This window comes from Rana temporaria, chromosome 11 (genome assembly GCF_905171775.1).
Source record: "Rana temporaria chromosome 11, aRanTem1.1, whole genome shotgun sequence".
NCBI classification, from domain to species: Eukaryota; Metazoa; Chordata; class Amphibia; order Anura; family Ranidae; genus Rana; species Rana temporaria.
The window spans coordinates 25068211-25080488 of NC_053499.1; the positions used below are offsets into that span (position 1 = coordinate 25068211).

Sequence of the window (12278 nt, forward strand, 5' to 3'; positions counted from 1 at the left end):
GGTTTAACATGTTTCCTATCTATTTACTTAGCGCAACCTTGTCTTATAGTTTACCAAAAATAAAAGTCGTGTATTTGTGTTCGTTTGCCCTAAAATTCAATTGGTGTGTTTTGTTGCTGAAATCTTGCGTTCCCTAGACCTTTGCAGTAATAACATAGGACATAATAAAAAAATACAACTACCACTATTTTATTCTCTAGGCGTGTCTGCTTTCAGAAAATAATATATAACGTTTGGGGGTTTTGTGTAATCTTCAGGTCTAAAATATTTTTTTTTTAAACGTGTGTGCAAAAAAACAGGATGCAAACAGCGGCTCTGGCAGCGACAGGTAAGAGGAAGACAGACAGACAAAGCGGTCTAAATTTTCTGCAGAAATGCTTGGAAATGTTGGAAATATCACACATTTAGAAAACTTACTGCAACCATCTTCATCGCTGTGGTCCCCGCAGTCATTATCTCCGTCACATTGCCACTGCGCAGGTATACACGTACATTCTCCAAACGCACTGACCGCACACGTAAAGTGGTTACGCCCGCAGGCACATTCTGAAGCTTTAGATAAACCTGAAAAGAGAGAAGGAAGGCCTAGTTGGTCAGAATAAGATGGATGGTTATTTATTATTACACTATAATAGTACCAAGAGTAATTTCACAAACATGCTGAATATATTTATTTTTTGGATGCGTTTAGAAATTCAAACTGAAATGAAATGCAAACGCAGATCTATACGCAGATCAATCATGGACGTCCTCTTGTTCGAGGATGAAAGAATGTCCGTGATTGGCGGAACACTGAACACAGTGTCTGCTGGGAAATGGAGTCCAAGGATGAGAGGACCTCCGTGATAGGCGGAACACAGTGTCAAATGCCGATCACGGAACCGAACGCCAGGAGGAAGCCGTGACTTTAAAAAAATGGACGCCTGTCAGGAATTCAGGTACTCGGGGCACAGTGAGACTGCCATGGGCACAATGAGGTATGGCACAGTGAGGCTGCAATGGGCACAGTGAGTATGGCACAGTGAGGTATAGCACAATGAGGTATGGCACAGTGAGGCTGCAATGGGCACAGTGAGGTATGGCACAGTGAGACTGCAATGGGCACAGTGAGGTATGGCACAGTGAGACTGCAATGGGCACAGTGAGGTATGGCACAGTGAGACTGCAATGGGCACAGTGAGGTATGGCACAGTGAGACTGAAATTGGCACAGTGAGGTATGGAACAGTGAGACTGCAATGGGCACAGTGAGGTATGGCATAGTGAGACTGCAATGGGCACAGTGCGGCGTGCAAATGGGCATTGTTGACCCTCTTTTCCGCTTACAGTAGCTGCTGCATTCTCACCCTAGGCTTATATTCGAGTCAATACGTTTTTTCCAGTTTTATGTGGTAAAATTAGGTCCTCGGCTTATACTCGACTATATACGGTAATGAATATGCATACGATTTATAAAAGTGAAAACACTAAATAAATAGTCCAAACAATAGAAAATTACGTTGATAATTAGCAATAACCCGTGAGGGGAAAAAAAAACTGCCCAAACAAGTGAAATGAGATCACAAATAACTGAATCTAATTCAATGATGAAATTGAAGGTATAGTCGACTTCTGGAGGATGAAGCACCATCCAGTAAGAAATCACCATAGATTGAAAACTCTTACCGGACTAAGTGGACCCAAACAGGCATGGAACTGGGAACGTGGTCAACTCTCTGGAAACAGCATACGAGGTCAGTTTCCGTTCCACCTTGTCACCCGATCCAATCATAGACTCCACCATTCATTAAAGAAAAAGGCCTCCACGTAGTGTAAAACCATAAAGTACAGGTTTATTGTAAAATCAATGATGATATAAACAGGCAAGATAAGGAAAGTGATCACAGGTATATCCAAAAAGCGCAGTAACATGATGCTAGTTCAGTCTACCCGACCGGTTTCATTCAAAAGAACATAGTCTGGGGCAGGGCCGTCTTAATAGCATCATGGGCCCCTGGGCAAAGTAATGCTCTGGGGCCCCTACAGTGATGACAGTGCAGGTAAACAGACATCAAGTAGGTAGGAGACAGACTGCCTCCCCTGTGCATCTATCACTCTCAGTGCCATCATGGGGCCCACAATTTCGGGGCAGCGTGGGCTCAAGCACCAGTAGCTTTGGGGGAAGTGCAGGGGCCCCCCCAAGCAGCTGGGGCCCCTGGGCAGTGCCCAGGTGTGCCCTCTCATGAAGACAGCCCTGGTCTGGGGCATGATGGACTCCATGTTACTGCGCTTTTTGGATATACCTGTGATCACATATCTCATTTTGCCGGTTCATATCATCATTAATCATCATTAATAAACCCGTAGTTTATGGTTTTACACTATGTGGCACCCTTTTTCTTTTACAAATGGTGGACTCTATGATTTTGTCTGCCGACAAGGTGGAACGGAAGCTGACCTCATATACGTTTGCCGCTGGCATTGGGTCCACTTAGTCCGGTAAGAGAATCCAATCTTTTTTAATCTGTGGTAAATGCACAATCTATGGTGATTTCCTACTGGTGGTGGTTAATCCTTCAGAAGTCGACTATACCTTCAATTTCCTTCATCATTGAATTTGATTCAGTTATTTGTGATCTCATTCTCTTGTTTGTTTTCTTTTGTTTTTTTCCTTCACGGGTTATTACAAGTTGACAATGTCATTTTCCATAGATGGACTATTTAGTGTTTTCACTTTTATGAATTGTATGCATATTCATGAAATAGTTTTTTGCACTTGGCACTTTATCGCTCGGATGATTTATTTACACATTCAAGGTGTTACATATATTGGCCTAGATTCACGTACCCCGGCGTAAGTGTGGGCGGGCGTAGCGTATCGTATTTACGATACGCCGCCGCAACTTAGAGAGGCAAGTGCTGTATTCACAAAGCACTTGCGTCCTAAGTTACGGCGGCGTAGCGTAAATGTGCCGGCGTAAGCGCACCCAATTCAAATTGGGAAGAGGTGGGCGTGTTTTATGCAAATAAAGCATGACCCCACGTAAATGACGTTTTGAACGTACGGCGCATGCGCCGTCCGTGGACGTATCCCACTGCGCATGCGTCGGATAGAATGAATAAGATACGTCGAACACTGCCTACGACGTAACGTAACTTACGCACAGCCCTATTCGCGTACGACTTACGCAAACGACGTAAAAAGATACGCTTGTTCCGACGTCCATACTTTGCATGGGCTACGCCACCTAGAGACCTGCTTTATCTTCACGCCGGCGTATGTCTTACGTAAGCGGCGGAACTAATTGCGACGGGCGTACCTACGGTTGTGAATCGGCGTATCTTGCTCATTTGCATATTCAACGCAAAAAACAACGGAAGCGCCACCTAGCGGCCAGCGTAAATATGCACCCTAAGATACGACGGCGTAGGAGACTTACGCCGCTCGTATCTTAGCCAAATTTAAGCGTATCTGGTTTCCAGAATACGCTTAAATATACGACGGTGCAGATTCAGACTTACGATGGCGTATCTACTGATACGCCGACGTAAGTCTCTGAGAATCTGGCCCATTGTTTGCATATTTGCACAATTTTTTTAGTACACACACACACACACACACACACACAATATGGATTAGTGCTGCACTTGAATATTTTATTATCTACTTAATTTGTCTGATTTTAGTGTTTGCAGCTTTTCTTATTTTATGGAGTAGCGCAGTGTTTATTTTGAAATTGACATGTATTGTATATGCATAGCTATGTAAAAAATGCCATACTTGAAATTCCTCTTTAAGGAGATCCTGTCAGCAGGCCATTCATTTTAACTACAATCTTCCCTTTTATGTGCATTTTATTTGTGTTATTTTCCTGTAAAAGCCTGTTTTGTGTAGACATCAAAAAGCTAATAAGCTTAAGAATGAGAGCTTACACGCGTGACACTATAGCACGGTTTTATATTTATATATAGCATCTAGCGCAGTTTTTCTCTTTACTGATTTGCACAGCAAATATTTGGCACTGTAGCTGCTAAATGAATTTAACCTGTCACTATATTTGATCTTATATTTAGCTATTCATTTTTTTTTTTTTATTTATTTCTTTGGCGCTTTGGTTATTTACCTTTTCTTACTATACCACGTGTGTCAAACACAAGGCATGAGGGCCGAAACTGGCCCTCTAGGCCACAGGTGTCAAACAAAAGGCCCGCGGGCCGAATCCGGCCCTCCAGGCCATTTTATATGGCCTTCGCGCCTCTCCTGCAGCTGCACCTCTCCTCCAGCCTTCCTCTGGTCCTACTCTAGACCCTTACATTCTGCTTTCAAGCAATAAAATACGTATGTGTAGCGCTAAAATTAATAAATGAATATCAAAATACCAAAAAATGTGTATAGTAAAAAATAAAACACATATAACATTAATAAATGTTAGACACAAATTGTGAAACATGTGAGATTCCTCTGTAGCGAGGGGTGACAACAGTGCCAACTGGCACGTGAACTGATGCACCTAAGGTGGTATCAAACATAAAAACAAAGTCCAACAAAAACTCCTAAGTGTGATGATCCGAGGTATGTAGCAAAGTTCATCAACATCCACAAGTCATTCAAGTGAAAAGGTGAATAAATAGAAAAGGCGTGACTCCTTTAACGTGACAATCCCATCACCGGAAAAAGTGCAGGCTTACCGGAACTTGTTGACCACTGGTGGCATATGCCAAAAGAGGTCAGTCAAGGCTTTATATGACGGTTGTCAAACAGCAATCCTTGGCAGGAAGCGTAGGTCCAACTGGTGGGTAGGTCCTTATATGGAATAGGTCCCCAGGAGTAAGCCGGAAGCTATACTGATGTTGGTATCCCAAAACCAATTGGCTCAGTGTGTTAGTGGTGCATAGAGAAAAATAAAGAGAAGTGGCCACATAGCGTAACTCCGTATAAAAGAAAAAATACGTGTTTATTCACAGCTAACAAACTTACATTTGGCTGGAAGTGAAAGAGCTCTTGCATGTAAATGGGGCGACAGTGGAGTCCTCCCGACGCGTTTCGTGGTCAAAAGCACATCGTCTGGGGTGAACCCCAGACGATGTGCTTTTGACCACGAAACGCGTCGGGAGGACTCCACTGTCGCCCCATTTACATGCAAGAGCTCTTTTACTTCCAGCCAAATGTAAGTTTGTTAGCTGTGAATAAACACGTATTTTTTCTTTTATACGGAGTTACGCTATGTGGCCACTTCTCTTTATTTTTCTCTATGCACCACTAACACACTGAGCCAATTGGTTTTGGGATACCAACATCAGTATAGCTTCCGGCTTACTCCTGGGGACCTATTCCATATAAGGACCTACCCACCAGTTGGACCTACGCTTCCTGCCAAGGATTGCTGTTTGACAACCGTCATATAAAGCCTTGACTGACCTCTTTTGGCATATGCCACCAGTGGTCAACAAGTTCCGGTAAGCCTGCACTTTTTCCGGTGATGGGATTGTCACGTTAAAGGAGTCACGCTTTTTCTATTTATTCACCTTTTCACTTGAATGACTTGTGGATGTTGATGAACTTTGCTACATACCTCGGATCATCACACTTAGGAGTTTTTGTTGGACTTTGTTTTTATGTTTGATACCACCTTAGGTGCATCAGTTCACGTGCCAGTTGGCACTGTTGTCACCCCTCGCTACAGAGGAATCTCACATGTTTCACAATTTGTGTCTAACATTTATTAATGTTATATGTGTTTTATTTTTTACTATACACATTTTTTGGTATTTTGATATTCATTTATTAATTTTAGCGCTACACATACGTATTTTTTTGGTTGTTTTGCTTTTTTGAATAAGCCGTGTCAGCAGCTACCATTTACGCACACCTGGCAGCGCAGGGTATCCACTCTCTTTCTGCTTTCAAGCAATGCATCCAGCTTCTTCCCAGCAGCAGCATAAGGAAAGGGGGCTGCACTGTGATGTAAGGGAGAGTGGGGGACTCAACTTCTGATGGTGGAGTGGCTCTTGACCTCTAATATAAAAGGGGAGGGGATGCGCTGGACATCTAATCTTACAGATACAACCGGCCCTTTTGAGGGCAATCATATTGATGATTCGGCCCACAATGAAATTGAGTTTGATACCCCTGCTCTAGGCCATCTCATGTGGCCTTCGCATCTCTCCTGCAGCTGCAGGCGAGCTCCAGCCCTCCTCTGGTCCTCCCCCAGACCCTGCACTTTTTTGCTTCCCAGCATGGCCCCCAGCTTCTTCCTAGCAGCAGCACACAGTAAAGGGGGTGCACTGTGATATTAGGGAGGGTGGGGGATTCTTGAATGCTGATGGTGGGGATGCTCTTGGCATCTGATGTAAGGAGGGGTGGGGTGCTCTGGACATCTAGTCTTACAGATACAACCAGCCCTTTGAGCAGTGCTGTGGAGTCGGAGTCGAGGAGTCGGAGGAGATTTTGGGTACCTGGAGTCGGAGTCGGCAAACAATGCACCGACTCCTACTCCTAATAAATTTAGATTGGAATTAAAAAAGCAAGTTTAAATGTCCCAATTCACAAAAAGTTATAATTAATGACTTCTCTACTGTAAGAATAAAGACCAATGCATGCATTGCCTCACGTAACCGCAAAACGAACACGTTAAAGCGGGAGTTCACCCAATTCCTTTTTTTTCCCTTAGATTCCTGCTCGTTTTGTCTAGGGGAATCGGCTATTTGTTTTAAAATATGAGCAGTACTTACCCGTTTTCGAGATGCATCTTCTTCCGTCGCTTCCGGGTATGGGTTTTCGGGAGCGGGCGTTCCTTCTTGATTGACAGTCTTCCGAGAGGCTTCCGACGGTCGCATCCATCGCGTCACTCGTACCTGAAAGAAGCCGAACGTCGGTGCGGCTCTATACTGCGCCTGCGCACCGACGTTCGGCTTCTTTCGGAAAATCGTGACGCGATGGATGCGACCGTCGGAAGCCTCTCGGAAGACTGTCAATCAAGAAGGAACGCCCAGTCCCGCAGCCCATACCCGGAAGCGGCGGAGAAGATGCATCTCGTAAACGGGTAAGTACGGATCATATTTTAAAACAAATAGCCGATTCCCCTAGACAAAACTAGCATGAAGCGAAGGGGAAAATGTATGGGTGAACCTCCGCTTTAAGTGACCGTGAAGAAGCATGCTTTTCATGTGCTTCACTATATGGCACGCAACGCACAATTAGGAGCGGTAATACTTATACTTTCCATAGTGTTGTGTTCTGCTGTTACAGGGAACGCAGCGCCCATGGGTAACCTAGCCTCTCACTGATAAGGGATTAAGTAAATATGTTTTTTGCAGGACTAGAGACACTTGTATAAGTGAAGGGAATGGAGGGTCAATAGTTCAAGACTGAAGCTGTAAACCATTGGAAAAACTGCTGTCATTCAGCTAAGGCTATAAAAACTCCTGTGGTAATGACATGTATGTTGCCTTTTTTTCCTTCAAGGAATGTAGAAAATACATTCGCATATTAATACAAAGGAGTCGGAGTCGGAGTCAGAAGTGCAAAAAACTGAGGAGTCGGAACATTTATCTACCGGCTCCACAGCCCTGCCTTTGAGGGCAACCACAATGCTGATGCGGCCGGTGATGAAATTGGAGTTGGACCCCCCTGCTCTATAGTATTCACTGTCAGTGCTTCCACATATGCTATATAAAGGTTACATAGGAAGGTGAGGGGGCAGAGGAGCTAGGCCAGCAGAATAATAGAGTGCTATGATGTGCGAGGGAGTTGTGCTATGTGATGTTCTGGAGTTTTTCATTCTCTAGCAAGTTCAGGGGCTCACTCCAAGGGAATGAAAAAGTTATCGTTGAAAAAAAAAAGCTGCAATGAAAATATGATTATTCTGTGCTTTGCCATGCAATATTTTATGTTGGGGACAGGGTCTCTTTAGGCCAAACTCTAATAATACGAGTGAAAACATTAGCGAAATAGTCATGCCGGATCTTTCCTCCAGCTTTCTTCAAAGGCCTCTGAAATTTACAAGAGGCGGCAAATCGTGCTATGTAATACAACCCAGAGGATCAATGCCTCTGAAATACATGACATCACGTTTGTGCCATAAACACTGTGTAAAAACGCACAGAACTGGAGACGGCCGGGCTTAGATCACACACGGATTTCCGCCCCAGGCTGGGACAACGTGGTTCTCCAGCTGTTGGTGAGCTGCAAGTTGCTGACACATAATTCTGGCGTGTTATGTAAAGATGGCCATAGATTTTAGAAGGAGATCATCCCTCTCCCCTCAGGCAAACCCCCCCAGAGGGCCGCAGAGAGAGCCCTGATCCTGTAAACCTTTTCTGCTGAACGCGCAAGTTTATGTCAATGGAGAGGAAGGATGAATGGCTTACTGGGGAGGGAAGAGCTATGGGTGAGATAATAGAAAATTAAATACTTACCTTCCATTAGTTTTCCTTTCCTGGTGCGTATCCATGGAACATACACATAGAGCAACCAACCATGTGTATGCTGCCATGGAGGCACCAGGAGAACTAAAAATTAAATACTTTCCTTTCCTGGTGCATATTCATGGCAGCATACACATGGTTGGTAACGCTCAGTGTGTATGCTGCCATGGAGGCACCAGGAGAACTAAAAATTAAATACTTTCCTTTCCTGGTGCCTATTCATGGCAGCATACACATGGTTGGTAACGCTTCGTGTGTATGCTGCCATGGAGGCACCATGAAAGGTCTTTCCGTTCCCCCGACAGGCTGGTTAGCAGCAGGGCTTTTCTCCTCATAAAATAGGTGCAGGAATTCGACCACGACTTCCCAAACCCCCACATATCCTCCAAACCACACTAAATAGTGAGTGTGGTCACATTTTACTAACAGTGGGAGGATCTTAATGCACTCCTAGGGCCGGATTCAGAAAGAAGATACGACGGCGTATCTCTGAGTCCGGCCGTCGTATCTATGCGCCTGATTCATAGAATCAGGTTACGCATAGATATGCCTAAGATCCGACAGGTCTAAGTGACTTACACCGTCCGATCTTAGGCTGCAATTCCAGGCCGGCCGCTAGGTGGCGCTTCCATATCTTTTACGCGTCGGATATGCAAATGAGCATTTACGCCGATTCAGAAATGAACGAACGCCCGGCTCTTTTTTTTACGTCGTTTGCGTTCGGCTTTTTCCGGCGGAAAGTTACCCCTGCTATAGGAGGGGTAAGTGCGGCGTATCCTATGTTGTTAAGTATGGCCGTCGTTCCCGTGCCGAGTTTTGAATTTTTTACGTCGTTCGCGAATACAGCCAGACGTAATTTACGTTAACGTAAAAACCAATGACGTCCTTGCGACGTCATTTGGAGCAATGCACGCTGGGAAAATTTGCGGACGGCGCATGCACTGTTCGATCGGCGCGGGGACGGATTTAAATTGTACATGCCCCCTAGCCGCGGAATTTGAATTCCGCCAGGGGATTTACGATACGCCGCCGCAACTTTAGAGGCAAGTGCTTTCTGAATAAAGCACTTGCCTCAAAAAATTGCGGCGGCGTAACGTAAATCAGATAGGTTAGCAGATCTTTAGATCCGCGTAACCTATCTGAATCTAGCCCCTGGTATTTAGTGCCCCATGAGGTACCAAGTGCAGAGATGGAGGGGGGGGGGAGTTTACACACAGAGTGCAGAGTTTGGTGGTGCGCTATGTACATAGTGTAGAGTTCAGGGGTGCTCTGCATGCAGATCCCGGAGTTCAGCCTTGTTCCACATCTCACTTTCATCCCTCTCTCAGCTCTGACCTCTACATGCAACCCCCCTATCCAATGCCCCATCTTTTCCCCTCTTTAAAAGTGCCACCATCTTCCACGTCTTATACTTTTGTTGCTGTATTAAGCTGAAGCACCCAGTTGGCTCCAATACCTCTTGCACACTATAGGCGGCTCTGGCTCTCTCACTTGCAGGGAGATCATCCAGTAGGGGTGTAGGCACATGCATCTCCCTTGTCCCCATCCTGCACTCAGTGGGAGCCGATTGGGGGGAACAGATCGTTGGGAGACGCACTGTCATTTGTAAACACAGAAGCCGAACATGCGTTTACAAGGGATAGTGGTGAGCAGAAGACCTGAGTCAAAGGTGGTGGAACCGAGTTCCACCAAGTTCCAGCTGAACAAAGCTGTATCTTTGGGCACAGTGAGGGGGGGGGGGGGGTATTCATCCCAAAGGCCCCTTGGTCAGGTGTGAAAACATCCCCCATTTAAACTATTGTCCAATCACACTTATTCACGAGCTATAGACAGACACACGGGTTGATTTACTAAAACTGGGGCGTGCAAAATCTGGCGCAGTTCTGCATAGAAACTAATCAGCTTACAGGGTTTATTGTTAAGGGCCCTTTCACATGGAGCGGATCAGTAATGATCCGCTCTGTGTGTCCGCAAAGCTCAGCGGGGATCCTCCGTAAAATCCCCGCTGAGCTGGCAGCTGACAGGGCGGTCCCCGCACACTGTGCAGGGACCGCCCTGTGTTTGCTCCGCTCTCCCCTATGGGGGATCGGACGAACACGGACCGTATGTCCGTGTTCATCCGATCCGGCAGACGGAGGAAAAATAGTATTTCTTCCATCCGCAAATGCGGATCTTTGCGGAGGCGTAACAAATTACGGGTGTCAGCGGATATTCATCCGCTGACACCCGTAATCACATAGGGACCCAGGTTTGTCCCGTTTTCATCCACAAACGGACGGATGAAAATGTGGACATACGGTCCGTACGTGTGAAAGGGCCCTAAAGTGTAATTGAACAAGCTGAAGTTAGAAGCCGATTGGTTACAATGCACAGCTGCACCAGGATTTTGCACTCTCCAGTTTTAGTGAATCAACCCCATAGTATAAATGGGCTCATGAAGCTGGTTATACCGATACCACCCTGCTTGACAATATATCCAGACATGAGACATCCGCTGTTGATCAAATCCGATGACATGAGAGCAGAGGGTGAGGCCGAGTCCCGCTGTCTGCGTCAATGACCGCAGTGACAGCACGCAGGGTGCCCCCTATCTAAAACAGCTTTCTGCGAGGGCACCCGCTAAAGAAGAGGGGTCTGGAGTGCTGACAGTAGACCCCAAATTTCAACCCAGTGGAATTTATTAAAGGAGAAAGTAAAGCTGAAATTGCGCTTTATGGGCCACATCATACTGTCGATTCCACGGTTTCCCTAATCAAAGTTGCGCCTTAGCTGGTCGATGAATCTTGATCACTAAAGAGGGAGAAACATCTTGCAGATTAAGGCAGCAAGGAAACAAAGCCATAAGAGTAGGCAAGTTGAGCCTTTAGAGATACTGGCACTGGCGAGTTGTCATCATTAATGGGATTGCTGGGGTGACATAAGCACAAGAATTGAAGATGACAAGAGATCTGGCTTGTTGCCTTAATCTCCTCACCAGAGCACCTGCTATAATCTGACCACAGATGTGAATGACAGTCTTGAGATCTATGGATACACCCTTGTTGCCAACCCTACCCAACCCAACAAGGCCAATGCCCATTTCTTAAGGGCTATGGGCAGGTGGCGTCTTCTGCTGTCCATTACCAGACACTGGCATTAGCAATGTTGAGCATTGTTCCCTGTGTTCGTTAATGGACAGCAGAAGATACCCGCTATCCATAGTCCTTAACGGAAATGATCATTGTCCATGTTGGACATTGTTCCCCATTTCCTTTAAGGACTTCTGCTGTCCATTAGCAGGCATGGTAAGGGAGACAATATTTTAACACCTATGGATACATAGGCCTATAGATACTAATAGGTAGATTCAGTTAGAATGGCTTAAAGTTACGGTGGCGTAGCTTAGCCTGTTTCGGCTACGCCGCCGTAAATTAGCTAGGCTAGTAGTGATTCTCAATCTAATTACCTGCTAATTTACGGCGGCGTAGCCTAAAACGAGCGGGTGTAAGGGCGCCTAATTCAAATTGGTTGGAGGGGGGCGTGTTGTATGGAAATGAGGCTTGACCTCACGTTTGACGTTTTTTGCTACTGCGCATGCGCCGGGGCGCCTACATTTCCCAGTGCGCATTGCGGCTAAGTACGCCGTACGGGCCGTACGGGCCTATTGATTTCGACGTGGATGTAAACGACGTAACTCCCGATTTGCGGACGACTTACGCAAACGACGTAAAAAATTCGAACCTCGCGGCGGGAACGGCGGCCATACTTTAACATTGTTATTCCACTTAATAGGTGGAATAACTTTAGGACGCCTAAGGCCTTATGAAAACGACGTAATTCGACTGCGGCGGCCGGGCGTACGTTCGTGAATCGGCGTACAAGCTCATTTACATA

General features: G+C 45.7%; 1 protein-coding gene across 3 annotated transcripts in view; it reads right to left on the minus strand.

The window, feature by feature from the left end:
- Window positions 1-12278, minus strand: part of LRP4 (LDL receptor related protein 4) — a 151432-nt gene that overhangs the window by 77587 nt on the left and 61567 nt on the right. For all 3 annotated transcript variants that reach the window (XM_040328219.1, XM_040328218.1, XM_040328220.1), the window contains exon 2: window positions 418-564. In XM_040328219.1, the coding sequence (XP_040184153.1) occupies window positions 418-564 (147 nt within the window). The remainder of the gene's footprint in view (window positions 1-417; window positions 565-12278) is intronic.